The following is a 14,769-nucleotide window of genomic DNA, read 5'->3' as shown; positions in this document are numbered from 1 at the left end:
CTACAATTAATTTTTTTCTGCGCTTTAAATCTATAAAGCAGATTTCGAAAAAGTACCATACAACAAAAATGGAAACACACCCAATCACAGGCAACCTAATCAATTATGCCAATTACTATATTCCACATGCAATAAAGCATTTTGAAATCCCATTATTCTGATTTCCCTTGTTTTACTCAAGGTTCTCAATGGTGTAGAATTTTTCACAGTTGAAAACTTAAAACTGGAAAATCCCGCCTGGGGTCAACAGACCTTTGCATTGTTGTCATCGCCCCACAGCAGGCGGAACAGGAAAATTCTGCCCACTGTGTTTGCTGGTTTACAAGGTTGATCCCTGAGATAAGCGGCTTATCTTATGAGGAAATGTCAAGCAAGTTGGGCCTATACACATTTGGAATTTGGAAGAAGAAGAGGTCATCCTAATGAAACATATAAGATTCGGAGTAAGCTTCATAGAGTAGATGCTGAGGAGTTTCCCCTCGAGGGTGAATCTAGAACAAGGGGGACACAGTTTCAAAATAAGGGATCTCCCATTTAAGAGTGAGGTGAGAAGTAAATTCTTCTGTAAGAGGGTTGTTGATGTTTTGAATTCTCTTCCACACAGAACATTGGAGGCTGGGTCATGAAATATATTCAAGGATGAGTTAGACAGATTTCTGAGCTCCAAAGGAGTCAAGGAAGGAAAGTGGAGATATCAGCCATGATGTTACAGAATGGTGAAGCAAATTTAAGGGGCCAAATGGCCTACGCTTCTGCTCTTGTGTTCAGATTGTGTAGCCTTGATCTTTGGGTTGGATACATATGGCAGAAAATCACCAAATAGTCCTATTTCCAGCAATAGTTACTATCATTACTGAAGGGGAAAAGAACATCAATTTAAAAACCTAAGTTGACGGTAAAGGCTTCTAGTGCAAGACGTCAAGATTAAAACCAGTGAGAAGGAAGGTGAGCCAACCCAAGAAATAATGATCAAGTGACAGCAAATTTGAGCTTTTTACAAAGTTAAGACTTAAAGGGATAAAGAATCAACTAATTTTGAGATTGTGTGGAAAGAGGGAGTTATTTAAAAAATTGCTTCTCAAGTAAATCCCACATTCAGTCTTTATTCCTTATGTGGTTTACCTGTGTTAGTTGCCAAGACAACACTGGCTTTTTTTAGTATTTGTACTATAGCCGCCTCCTCCCTTGTTTTCAGCTCCTTTTTCAAAGTCTTGATCTCACTACGAAAGTGCACCTTCTCTCCTTTCTCCTGTGCCTTTTTCAGTTTTCCCTTTGAACAAAAAATAGTGATCATTGTTTTTTGCTCTCTGCATTGAACATAATGGCTTGTTAACATAAAACTTTCAGAAAGTAAACCAGTTTTTGTAGAGCAAGCAATAAGAGACAATTCAGTTGGAAAAGTCATAGATTCACAGGAAATTATATAATTGTAAAAAGTACAATTTTGAACAGGATTTAAAACAAACCAAAATACAAATACAATCTAGTTCCCTGTTCTGGAGGTACTCACAAAAGCTTGATCGATGTCCTTCCGGATATCCATTACTATCTGGGTGTTGTCACTATGTGCCAATACAGCATCCAAAGAATGGCGATGTATGGACTCAAGCAGTCGTGCAGGATGACCTAAACGCAAAACCTGTGCTTTAAATTGAGCCAGGCGTTCGACAAGGTTGTCAACAGCAACGTTAGAGGGCGCACAGCACAGCACCTTGGAGGATACAAAAAAAACTCTTTTGGCATCCAGATCACTAAAACAAACAAATTAGTATAAACTACCCAAACTGGAAATGTAAAGTTGACAGGAATCACAAATACTTAAAGTTCATAAACATGTCATGTATTGAGATTTATTTTTATGATACCACGCCTGAGCCAGACATGGTAATAATGCAGAGGCAAAGACTAGCTGACCTATACTCCTGGCTCCAATGAAATGTGCCCTATAATATCCAGAAGGACAATTTTCAATTTAATGTTGGACAAATATACAAAACTACTCCTGATTTTTAAGAAAATACTGCAATTTCAACTGTAAATTTCACTATAATTGTATCATGATGTGAGCCAGCATTGAGATCAATGCAATTGAGTAAAGTTGCAACACTTACCTTCTAAACTCATCAGAACAAGTTGGTCTGGTCCATTCAAGTAATAGCATATATTTAATGGTGTGCTAAGTTATAATTGCTGTCAACCAACCTCTCTGGCCCTGAAAATTTTATTTTACGTTTGTGGAATTTCATCCTTTAGTTTAATTGGTATGAAGATTTTTTTCAAGTGTTAAAATAATTTTCAAAACTTTTTCTTTGTGGCTCTAATCTCTCCCTCTCTCACTCACAACTACATCTTTCTTTCCAATCTTTATTTAGTTTTCTGTGCGTTGTTTAAACCTAATTTATACTTCCTCGTTAGACACTGCATGGATAGTGAGGATTCCTCAATCTGACTGAAGAAGAACGTTTTTCTGTTTTTATTTCAGATTTCCAGCATCCGCAGACTTTTTGTTTTTGGATTTATGTCACTGTTGTTTGCCTTGCTCACAGACAGCCCTTTCAAAGAGCTGGCCTCAGACTAATAAGCTAAACATTCATCTTCTAATTCAATGAATACTTGTCCAATTCACTTTATTTTCCCAGTGTGTTTTTTGTAGAACCAAATCTAAATGTCCAAGGCCAACATGGGCATTATCTGCAGCCACACAAAACCCTGACTCTGCCTCTTTAGTTCTAGTCGGTACACAAAAAGGAATTTGGCCTGCTTGATCAACCAAGCTCTAAATGAAGAAATCAATTTTTGCTTCCAATTATAGAATGCACGGCGAATCAGCTTCCACCTCAGTTTTCCTGGGTTTATCATGTTTTTATCTGTGGGTGACTTGTCATATATGTTGTCTCAACAAATGTCATGCTTGTTTATTCATTAAAAGGACTTTTCAGTTGTATTATTCAAAACAGCCCAATACAATAGGCACCAGCTATGGAATCTAGCATTGCGGAATGACCATCCTTTTTATACTTCTTTTCAATTTATCCCTTTCACTTGGAGCCTGCAATAAAATATTTTTAACAATTACTGAAATATTCAGAACAAAAGAGAGCAATTCAATCCATTACATCGATGTTGGTGCTCAGCTTTCCACTTAGCCCCATTCAGCTGCACATTTAAATACCCCTTTAACTTTTTCTTTTTTGAAATATTGAACCACTTCCCTTTTAAAATCTATAATGCTTTCTTCTTCCCTAAAATGTCCAATCCTCAAGTGTACAAAAGAATTCTCCCAACCTCTCCCTTTCTATTTTGTTGCTCTTCAATTTCCTGAAAAACATTTTGTTAAAGACAAAAGTACTCTGATTTATAGTTGCACTTTCACCTTGTGTATAAGTCAACTAAAATATTCCACTTCCAATACAAACATTGACGCACCTTCAAACCTTGTTTTACAGCCTGTAGAATTATTTCCACAACTGTAGTCGTCTTTCCAGTACCAGGAGGCCCATGGATAATTGCAACTTCCTTCTGTGAGAGCGCAAAATGTACAGCTTCCTTCTGAGAGTCATCCAGACAAGGGTTGTACAGCTCTGGGCTTTCTTTGAAAAAAGCAAACCAGCAACTAACACTTTTTATTAAAGGAAACAAATCACATATACAAACATGAATGCTGTTGTACCTATATATGCACAGTAAGAACAATAAATTAAGCTAAAACTACCCTTCATTTCTGAAAGTTGCAATATCTTCATTCTATGGGGAGGTTAAAAAAAGATAAAAATTAAATGATTTCTCAGTTTGTCTCGCCTAGCCACTTGGGTGAGCTTGCAGCTGAGCAAAAGAGAATGAACGGTTACTTTGCTCTGAAAAATGATAGGTTACGATCATTCTACATTTAAAACTAGTCACAGGAGTCATAGTGAATACATTCTGCAAAGGTTCTCAATGCTAGTGTACTGCAAAGCTAAACTAGAATGAAATCTGCATTTTCTGATGGTCAAGTCAGCAAGCAAATGACGTGAAAGAAATTGGTCTTACTTTGATTTTCTGACGGAGAACTTGGCTCAGAAGCACCAAACAGGACATCAATGAGATTAGAAGTAGGTCCAGCACGATACTGGTCCAAGGCCTTTAAAGCACTGAAAAGAAAATAATAAGTGAAGGAAAGAATTAAGTGGAGCTTTAATGGAACCAGACCGTTTCACACACAATGAAGCACAGATTAAAAACACTAATTAAAATATCAGGGGATTTTAACACTTTATGGAGTGCAATGCAGAGAAGAATCTGACGCTTTACAAGAAAAAAAAATTCACATTCGGATGCTTCCCACTGCTACTGAAAAAGATATAAGAGATAACATTAGACTAAATAAGAAACGCAGACAAGAACGCATAAAGGTACAGATCCTGGTGAGTGGGAAAGATACAAAGAAACAGCAAATACCTCATACCACATTGTAAGAGTTACAAAGAGTGCACGAAAACAAACCAACAACCAACACTTATTGTTAAGGGAAACAAATCGCATATACAAACATGAATGCTGTTGTAGCTATATATGTGCAATAAGAACAACGAATGAAGCTAAAAACTACCCTTCATTTCTGAAAGTTGCAATATCTTCATTCTATGGGGAGGTTAAAAAAAGATAAAAATTAAATGAATTCTCAGTTTCAGTCTTGCCTAGCGGCTTGGGTGGACTTGCAGCTGAACAAAAGAGAATGAATGGTTACTTTGTTATGAAAAATGATAGGTTACTATCATTCTATATTTAAAACTAGTCACAGCAGTCAAAGTGAATTCATTCTTCAAATGTTCTCAATGCTAGTGCACCGCAAAGCTAAAATAGAATGAAATCTGCATTTTCAAATTTGCAAAATTAACATTAAAAGATTACTACAGCTACATTGCAAAAGTAGGTGGCTAAGAGCAATGGGAATCCCTTATAAGTTACCAGCGGTGGCATTAAGGATGAAAATGCGGATGTAATTACTTAGTAAATTACTTTGCATCAGTATTTACAGTAGAGGAAGATCAAGTGTAGTATCGACATGCTGTGTTTGTTTGAAGTCATTAGGTACATTTTAGCTTCATTTGAAGCAATTTTTAAAAGCGGCATCTCAGCCTTTCAGCTAAGATGCAAATGAAATCAAGCCTTGAAGGACGAGCTACGCTTCCTCCAATCAGTTTGGATCATGTAGATCAACCCCAGGACAGGATCAGGAATGACTCAACTTGCTGAGACTCTGAATTGGACTTGATTTGATTGAATTGGAATAAAAACAAAAAAAAAATATGAAGAGAAAGGTGGATATCTCAAAGAAACTAGTACTTAAACAGGACAGTGCCTCACCAAATTAATGCAAGTTAATAAAACAGCAATGAAGAAAATTTAGATAACGAATGATAAATCCCCAGAACCAGATGGCTTCCATCTCAGGGCTTTAAAACACATTGATGGAAACATTACAGATACCTTAACAATGATGATCCAAAGTGCTCTTGATTCAGAAATCATTCCTTTAGATTGGAAATTTAATGAAGATGAGACAGAGAAACCAGGGCATCACAGACTAGTTTTTATTTATTTAGTTTATTTATTTATGTGATGTGGGCGTTGCTGACAACAGTAACATTTATTACCTATGCCAAATTACCCTCAAGAAGATGCTAAATGTCATCTTATTAAAGTGCTGCAGTCTTTTTTATGGAGGCACACCTACAGTTATAGAGTGAATTCCAGGAATCCGGAAGGAATGGTTTCAAATCAGGGTAGAGCACGGCTTGAAGGGGAACACTCAGTGGTGGTATTCCTATGGAGCTGTTGCCTTTATCCTTCTAGGAGTATACGTCATGGGTTTGGGACATTCTGTCAAAGCAGCCTCAGCAAATTGCAGGAGTTTGACTTGTAGACCCATGGTGGGGGTTCCCATTATGAGGTGGTGGGTGGGGGGGTTCTGATGCTCAAGTCTTTCGACCTCACCCCTCATGTATGACAGCGCAAAACACACTCCTGGTGTGGAATCAATAGGAGACTCCATTGACAGGACCAGTGCGCCTCCGCCACGTGAAAGATGTTGCGGGAGGACACAGAATCCCATTCTTTGTCATATTTGGGAAAATTCCGCCTTTCAGGTCCAACAGCAGAGATTAAAATATCATGAACAAATACAAACAAAAAAGAATTTTTAAACACTTATGGAATACAGGCCTTTATATCTAAAGGACTAGAATATAAGCAGTGAGTAGTTAGGTTGTAACTATACAAAAATCCTCCTTAGACGATACCTGGAGTAGTTTGGCGCATTACACCCAAGGTAAGGTATATCGGTCTTGGAGGGAATGCTGTATATTATTCGAATGATGCTGGGCTCCAAGGATCAAGTTACAAGGACTGATTACACAAACAAGGATTGTATTTTCTGAAATTAAGATGATTATGGTGTGATTTGATTGAATTTTTCAAGATATTAAGGATATCTCATAGAATTGATAAAGAGAAACTATTTCCAGTGTGTAGTGAATCTAGGATTAGAGAACATTAGCTAGAAACTGCAACCAACCCATCAGGAGAAAAATTAGGAAAGCTATCTATATACAAAGAATGGTACAAGTCTGTATCCCGTAAATGGTGGTTAATGCTGTGTCAATATTAATTTTAAACCTGAGATTGATAGATTTCTGTTAACCATAGATATTAAAGGATATGGGGCAATTACATGGACTTCGGTCACAGATCAGCTGTGATTTCAATGACTGGTGAATAAGATAAATGGCCTTGTCCTGTTCCTATCTCCCTATGAAATTAAAATATTGATCTGAACTTGTTGCTGGTAGATTAAATTGATTCCATTGTAATAATGCAAGGACCTTCAGCAATCTCTTGTGCACATCTAAATATATTAACACATAAGAAATTATTCACTTCCATTCCTCTGGGCCTGTATGTAATTTGAATAGTCATATTCCAGCTGAATCAAATGAGGAAAACGTGAGCTGTTTAAATACAGCGTAAATGACCCTGGTGTACATTGTTGTTGCATTTAGCAGATATCTACCTTTAATTATTTTATTGAAAAAAGAACAATATTAATGCATTCACCTTTTGAACTCTATTGAAAGTTAGATAAATCATGCTTACTCTTTCAGTCTTTTGTAAGTGACATCATTAGCCAGCTTCAGAAGTTTATAGGAACAGTTCCCATCAAAGCTCAACTGGTCACTGGGCTCATCGAAAGCTACAGTGATTGAGTTCTGTGTGATGCGCGTTACAATGCCAGAAGCAAGCTGGTCCAATGGGGCAGAGCCTTGACTGTCATACAGACCCACAATATCCCCTAAACAACAACAACAAAGAATGTTAATGCATTTTTTTTTATCTCTACCAAGATATTATCAATTCCACAATAAAGAAAAGTTACATTAATCCACTGACACCAAATGGATTGCAGCTGTTCAAGAAGGTGGCTCATTCTCAGGAGTAATTGGGGATGGCATCAAATGCTGGCCTTTGATGCCCACATTCATAGATGTTGGCATGTAAGTTGAGTTTTAAAATCTCCTAAAATTGTCCCAAAAACAGATGTCAACTTGTATGCAGCGTGTAAAATGTGAGCTACTTGTATGGGCAATCGGCATTTTGAAATGTGGAGGGAGAAAAGCATCAATAATTCATATTAAATTAATGTGGAATGGTTTACTAAATAAATTAACTGTTCAAAGATGCCTTTAACCACAACAAAAATGTTTTGCATCCCGTCAAATTCATTGTCTTTGGCACCCGACTCAGAGTTCATCAAATTCATTCTCAGTCGCTTGGGCACATCATCTTAAGGATCCCGTTCTGGATCTGATGTGGTACTCTCAGTTTCAGAATCATCCCTCCGAGTCAAATCATCCCTCCACAACAAATCATCTTCCTTTCCATCCACAAAACTGGATGTTCTGCATTTTTTGAATAATCAGCTGATAGTTTGTGCACTAAAAGCATCCACGATTTGATGACAAAACCATACAAAACATCAAGTGGGCTGGCATGCATATTTCCACTCTTCATGACGGTTTTTATCCATCGACCATCCACTTGTTCTATTCGGCATTAACATGATCCTTTAATGGCATGTTGAGTTACATACGCAAAGGTTGAACCATGAAGTTAGCCCCCCAGTATAACCATAATTTAGGTGTAATTTCTTCAAAGGCGACTCTTAAACTCATTGGTTACATCGGATTTGAATATGTTTCACAATGACTTATTTTCCACACATTATGGATCCACAAGTTTTTTCCATCATCATCTATCAAACTGTTGTCATGGAAATGTTTTAAAATTGCCATTGGCTTTAATTTTGTTCCATTAGCAAGGCAAAGCTAATATCACCACGAGTCTCATGTTTCTAATTTTCCCCTATAATTTTCATCAGATATTTTCAAACCTTTCAAACAGTTGTCAGGCATATTGGAATTCTTAGACGTTTCATTCATGTTGCTGATCCAACTTCAAATGATACCTGTATCTTTGTTTCTATCCAATGAATCTTTGGAAACTGGTAATTTTGGCAAAGATCATTTGGTAGTCTCAGGGTGACTTCTATTGGTCTTCTATTGCAACACTAGCCATTTCAGTTCTATAAATCAGCTAGACTAACTAGCTGTTGCTCTGAAATCTTTGCTGGACTCTGGGTTTGATTGACCTCACTTGAAAACACATATGCACATTACTTTTCTGATGATGATGAGACCACTTTCAAGGGCATATTCCAATACATGCTTCTGAAGATCAGCCTAGTCACTGGTCCCTATTCTCATGGCACATCTAATCTTGGGCATTTTCTTCAGGGCACTTTCCTTCTTCATCCATTCTCACACCAGTTTTTCTTTTACTGATATGGAATTCCCTCGCTGCAGTAGTTATTTTAATAAGTTAGCAAATTGACTTTTAGCTTGTTCTGTTGGAAGACACATTCTCTTCAACATTCACCACATGGGATCTTACCTGTGGGCATGTCTTAAAACGGCTGTGCATCTTTGCAACACAGCCTTGTACCGAATTATAAGTAAAATGTCAAGGGTGAAAAAATTGAGGCTGACTATTAATGTGAGTATAACACGTAATGGTGTAAAGGTTGAAAAGATTGCGGGGGCGGGGAACCAACTTAAATGCACAGTATATGCAAAATCATGATTTTTGGGACCAGAAATATGGAGCAGTATTTTACAGTTTCATTTGGGCAAAATCGGAAATTCCCATCTGAGGTCAACGTAGATTTCCAATGTTGGACCCTCGTCTGCTCCGATTCCGTAGCAGGCAAGATGGTAGAGTTCCAGCTATGGAGTCATCCTAAATACCACATCACGTTATAACTCAATCTATGGCAACTAAAAAAAAGCTCCAGTACAGCCTAAAACATTTGTATAGCAAACAATAGAATTGTGCTATTTCAATTTACTCCACAGACTTTTAAAACTGTCTGACCTATGAAGAAAGCATATACTGGCCATTTGATTTGCAACATTTTGAACTGTAGTTTCTAATTCCCTGCCTGGTACAGTATAGAGCTGCACTTTTGGATCTCCATCCTGTGGAGCCTCTAATCTCAGCAGTTCATGAGGAAAACTAAATTGGTACTACTCTGCAGGAAAAGGAAGGGGAGAAAGAAATTACAATTCTGTGGCATCTTGTTGCCATGGTCAACACTCATGACCTCCTGTGCACAGTGCAGTTCATTCGATCGAAAAAGAGAAAAATGCAAACTAATAAGGTTTTAAAGGAAATGACTGGTGGCTGTACAAACAAGAATGTAGTTGTCGACCTGACTAAGCAAACATAAAGCCCGAGAAACACTTTGAAAATCTGTACACATGAAGCTGGCTATTTTGAAATCTTTGTGAGAAGAGATGAATAAGACTGGAATTCAGTTGTTGCAGTATTCTACATTATAGACTTTCATTGTAATGAATGTGACAGCATTAAAGAACAAATGAATCATACCAGAGCTAAAGTCATTGCTGGGTAGTGTCGTGTTGACCTCATGTTTCCTCGGTTCGAAGTTAACAAGAAAGCGTCCATATAGTCCAGTTCTCTGGCTCACCACCTGAAGCTTCAGCAGACAGACACCACGCCGCTGGAGCTCTTTAACAGAGATGTTTTCCTGCCAAGCCCTACGAGACAATCACATGATGATAACTCTGTAAAATATTCAACAACACTTGTACGCACAGTGCTTTTAAAGTAGTAAAACCTTCCAGAGTACTTCTTAGGAGCACAGAAACTTAGAAAGGATATTAAAATCAGTGCAAAATTTTTTTTTTAGAAAAAAAGGATAATCAGAAGCAAATAGGTTCCCATCCCAAATTCTGAACAGAAATAGGCGAGAACATTGCAGATTCTATAACTTTGTTCTTCCAAAGTTCTCTCAATTCAGGAATTGCTCTTACAAAATGGAAAATTGCGCACATCACTCAGCAATTTAAGAAAGGTGAAAGAAGGAAAAAATTACTCGAGTGCATTTTAAGGTAGTGTGACTTAGATCTTGGAACAAATAGTGACCTCAGATTGTTGTACAGAGAGGATGAAGATGATCTGCGCAGGATCTGAGTGCATGTTTGAGTACCTCATCCTGGCAGTTGCTTTCCATGGGTTGAGCTTCAAGAAAGCTGCTCAGACATCTGCAATGGTTCTTTAATTGTTATGTATGAACAATTTAGATGATGGGATAGAAAGTCAGCTATTAAAAGATAAATAGTACTGAAAGTGGTGTGGATGGAAGTGTAAAAATCACAGAGTTAACTGAATGGTTAAGACTATGGCACATGAATTTCAAACATGAGGACATCCACTTTAGATATAAAACTGACAGAACAAGGTAGAGAACAAGTGGAGATCCAAAGAGTCTTGGAGATCCGGGTATATAGATCATTAAAAATGTCATAAACCAAGACAGAAAATAATCAGAAAGGCTAAGACAACATGGAATTCTAGAGGATCAGCATAACATAGAAATCATAGAAGTTTACAGCATGGAAGAAGCTTTTTGGTCCACTGCGCAAGTGCCAATGGACAAGTAAACATTCAGCCTAATCATATTTTCCAGCTCAGTCTGCAGCCTCATAGTTAAAACATTTAAAAAGTGAGTTTCCCAAGTACTTTTTAAACATTTACAATGCTTCTATCACCCTTCCAGGCATTTGTCACAGAAGCAAAAGACCTGGAGCACTGCAAGCAGGTCTAGGCACCACACTAAAGGATATATTAACTGTGGAGGGTGTGCAGCATAGGCTTACCAAAATTATATCTGGACTCCAAGAAATAAAAAGCAAGGAAAGATTCCACATTCTAGGGTTGTAGTCCCTGGAATTTAAAGTTAAGGGGAGATTTGTTTGAAGTTTTCAAGATGTTTAAGAGAATAGATAGGGTAGATGGAGTGAGATTAGTTCTACTGTTTGAGGAGTCTTGGATGAAGAGGCATATTCTAAAAATTAGAGCCAGACCTTTCAGGATGAAATGAGGAAACGCTTCCACATGCAGATTGCAAAAGTTTAGAACCCCCTTTCACAAACAAAAATTGATGCTAGGTCAACCGTAATCTTAAATCTGAGATTAAAAGATTTCTGTTAGCCATAGGTATTACGGGATATAGATTTCAGTCACAGAGCAATTTCCTTCAATGATGGAATAGGCTCAAAACCTAAATAGCCTACTGCTATCCTTGTGTCGCTATGGAAATAGAGTATAGATCTGAATTTGCAACTGGTAGATTTAATCGATCAAAGTGAAATAGTGCAAGGACCTTCTGCAATCTCAACTTGTATGTCTATATGTATTAGTACAGAAGCAATTATCCATTTTGATTCCCTCCACAAGCCTGGATGTAGTATGCATAAAGTTATATGACAACTGAATCTAATAAGGACAAAATGAGCAATTTATATACAGTATAAATCAGCCTGCTTTATATTACTGACGCATTTAACGGGTATCTTTAACTTTATTGCTTAAAATAGAAAATATATTAAATGCATTCGCTTAAGGCGTAACACTGTAGAAGATAAAATAAATCATGTTTAACCTTTCAGTTCTTTGTATATGGAGTTAGGTCACAGGTCTAATCACATTGAATAGGATTGAGGAACTGATGCCAGAATCTGAAACAAAAACAGAAAATGCTGGAAAATCTCAGCAGGTCTGGCAACATCTCTGGAGAGAGAATAGAGGCAATGTTTTGAGTCTGGATGACCCTTGGAGATCTTCCAGAATTTTCTGTTTTTGTTGAAGAACTGAATGATCCCTTTCTTTTGTTATATGGTTTTGGGGAGGGCTGAAAAATAGAGTTGAAATATTTGGCAGCTAAAGGCATAGTTGCCTATGGTGGAGTGATTAAAATTAGGAGTGCACAAGAGGCCAGAATTGGAGAGGCATAGAAGGTGTAGGCTAGAGGAGTTAGAGATACAAAGGGGCAAAGATGTAAAGTGAGTTGAAAACAATGATTAATATTCTAAAATTTACATAAAATGGAGCAGGGAGCCCATGTAAAACTGCAAACATAAGAGCAATGGAATTTAGTGCGAATTACGATATGGGCAGTACAATTTTGGATGATCTGAAGTCTCATCATTCCAAGCCTCCGAAAAATTTATAGAACTCTGGGTGAACTACTGTTCCGCTGTAGAAAGGGGTCTCAATTCAAAATTAGACCTCAGCTGTTTAAAGGTTGGAGCCAAAGTTGCAACACACATTCATCAAAATTTCCAAATGAACATCTTTGTTACTTCCTTCACAGTGTGGATTATCGATCGACTGCTTTCCATTTCGTAGGTATGTACGTTCTAAGAGTTCTGGAAATTGCAGTGAACCTCCCATTTCATGAGAAATATTCCATCAAACAGTTAGAACCCAGGGGGAGCACACTGCAAACTGTTCAGAATTCTGTGCTTTTATGAACTAATAACTCTGTTGCACAAACATTTAACACTAAAATCATCCTAGTAGGCTGGCTGAAAGCAGTGCTATTACAGGGACAGATCAATATTTATTATATCCATCAAGGTATGTATATGAGCACTGCTATCATTTAGAAATGTACTGCAAATTATAGATAATGGGGCCAAAATCAATATTAAGTCTTCTACAAATAATACATTCATGAATATTCAACAAAGCAGGTGGACTTGAATCAGAAATCCTCGGTCAGTGATTTTAATTCCTGGAACAATTAAGTTAGAGGTATTGGCGAAACTAAACTGCCAGCCATAAATTATTCCATGCTTGGTTAAATTTATAGGTTGGGGCTGTGGGGCTGAATATCACATGCTTGGAACTCATTAAAGGTAGGAGATGAAAGGGCAATGCTGAGAAAGTATACCTGGTCTCTTCAATTTCAGCCGCTCTTTCTTCTTGTAATAGCTCTAAATTTTGAGACACAAAGACCTCCATTGCTGCTCCTATACAAGAAGCAAGAAAAAGAAAATGGCAATAGTTAAAATTAAAAACATCAAGTTACTTACGAGGGAGGAAAGTAAGGCACTATTATTGCTACAATTAGAATCTGTAATGGACAAATAAAACTTCACACGTACAAACAAGGCTGGGAAAGAGTGTCATGTCACCAAGGTAGAGATTAAATGTGAAGCAAAGCTTATCAAAATAGGATGTCGAAGAACATTTGTGAATGGAGTAGTGGAGGGGAGAGTTGAACCAGTTTAGGGAGGGTATTCCAGGAGATGGGCCTAAGGCAACTGAAGGCTCTGCCAGCAAGAGGAGAGTGAAGGGAGGGGGACGCTGAGTCCATGTATTAAAAAAGGTGGTAGAGACATAGGTGGTCACCTTAAAAATAAAATCACTCAGAAAATGACTGCTCTGGTAAGTATAAACGAAAGAAAACCAACAAGAGTTCAGCAAACTAACCCTACATGACAGATTGAGTAGGTAGATGAAGTCTAAGCCCACAAGTTTACATTTTATAGATTGTTAGCAAAACTTGATGCAATACATTAATGCAACCAACGCAGTGCAGAAGGTAGTAATAGTGATAAGCTCAGTGAGGGAACTTGCTCTGGTAAATAATAGTTCCTCAAACAGAAACAGTGGTTTACAGAGTCAAAACTATGAGACACTAGACAACATTCGGACTTGGATTGATAAGTGGCAAGAAATGTGTACCATACAAGTGCCAGACAATGACCATCTCCAAGAGAGAATCTAACCATCTCCCCATGACATTCAACAGCACTGCCATCTCTGAATCCCTCACTATCAATATCCTGGGGGTTTCCATTGATCAGAAACTGAACTGGACTAGTCACATAATACTGTGGCCACAAGAGCAGTCAGAGGGTGGGAATTCTGTGGAGAGTAACTTAACTCCCGACTTTCTAAAGACTGTCCACCATCTGCAAGGCACAAGTCAGGAGTGTAATGGACTACTCTGCAACTCTGCATTTTTCTGGATGAGTGCAGCCCCAACAACATTCAAGCAGCTCAATATCATACAGGACAACGTAGCCCATTTGACTGGCACCCCATCAACCATCTTTGTAATCCACTCCCTCCACCACTAACATACAGTAGCAGCAATGTGTACCATCTCCAAGATACACTGCAGCAACTCACTAAGGCTCCTTTGACAGCACCTGCCATCACTACCACCTAGAAGGACAAAGACAGCTGATGCACCACCACCCTTGCAAACTCTCCTCCAAGTCACACACAATCCCTACTTGAAACTATATTGTTGTTCTTTCACTTTGTTGAATCAAAATCCTGGAAACTCCCTGCTTA

At 37.9% G+C, this 14,769-nt stretch overlaps 1 protein-coding gene across 2 annotated transcripts in view; it reads right to left on the bottom strand.

Moving 5' to 3' along the window:
• ighmbp2 (immunoglobulin mu DNA binding protein 2) overlaps positions 1 to 14,769 on the bottom strand; it is a 64,809-nt gene that overhangs the window by 47,591 nt on the left and 2,449 nt on the right. For both annotated transcript variants that reach the window (XM_080190461.1, XM_080190460.1), the window contains exons 2-8: positions 13,355 to 13,433; positions 9,985 to 10,154; positions 7,135 to 7,330; positions 4,030 to 4,130; positions 3,427 to 3,590; positions 1,511 to 1,711; positions 1,123 to 1,270 (exon numbers count right to left, since the gene is read on the bottom strand). In XM_080190461.1, coding sequence (XP_080046587.1) covers positions 1,123 to 1,270; positions 1,511 to 1,711; positions 3,427 to 3,590; positions 4,030 to 4,130; positions 7,135 to 7,330; positions 9,985 to 10,154; positions 13,355 to 13,425 — 1,051 coding nt within the window. In that variant the 5' untranslated portion in view covers positions 13,426 to 13,433. The remainder of the gene's footprint in view (positions 1 to 1,122; positions 1,271 to 1,510; positions 1,712 to 3,426; positions 3,591 to 4,029; positions 4,131 to 7,134; positions 7,331 to 9,984; positions 10,155 to 13,354; positions 13,434 to 14,769) is intronic.

This window comes from Carcharhinus amblyrhynchos, chromosome 6, assembly GCF_965287045.1.
Source record: "Carcharhinus amblyrhynchos chromosome 6, sCarAmb.v2.hapA, whole genome shotgun sequence".
Taxonomy (NCBI): Eukaryota; Metazoa; Chordata; class Chondrichthyes; order Carcharhiniformes; family Carcharhinidae; genus Carcharhinus; species Carcharhinus amblyrhynchos.
Note: the sequence above shows the minus strand (reverse complement) of the source record. Positions and strands in the feature narration are given on the sequence as shown.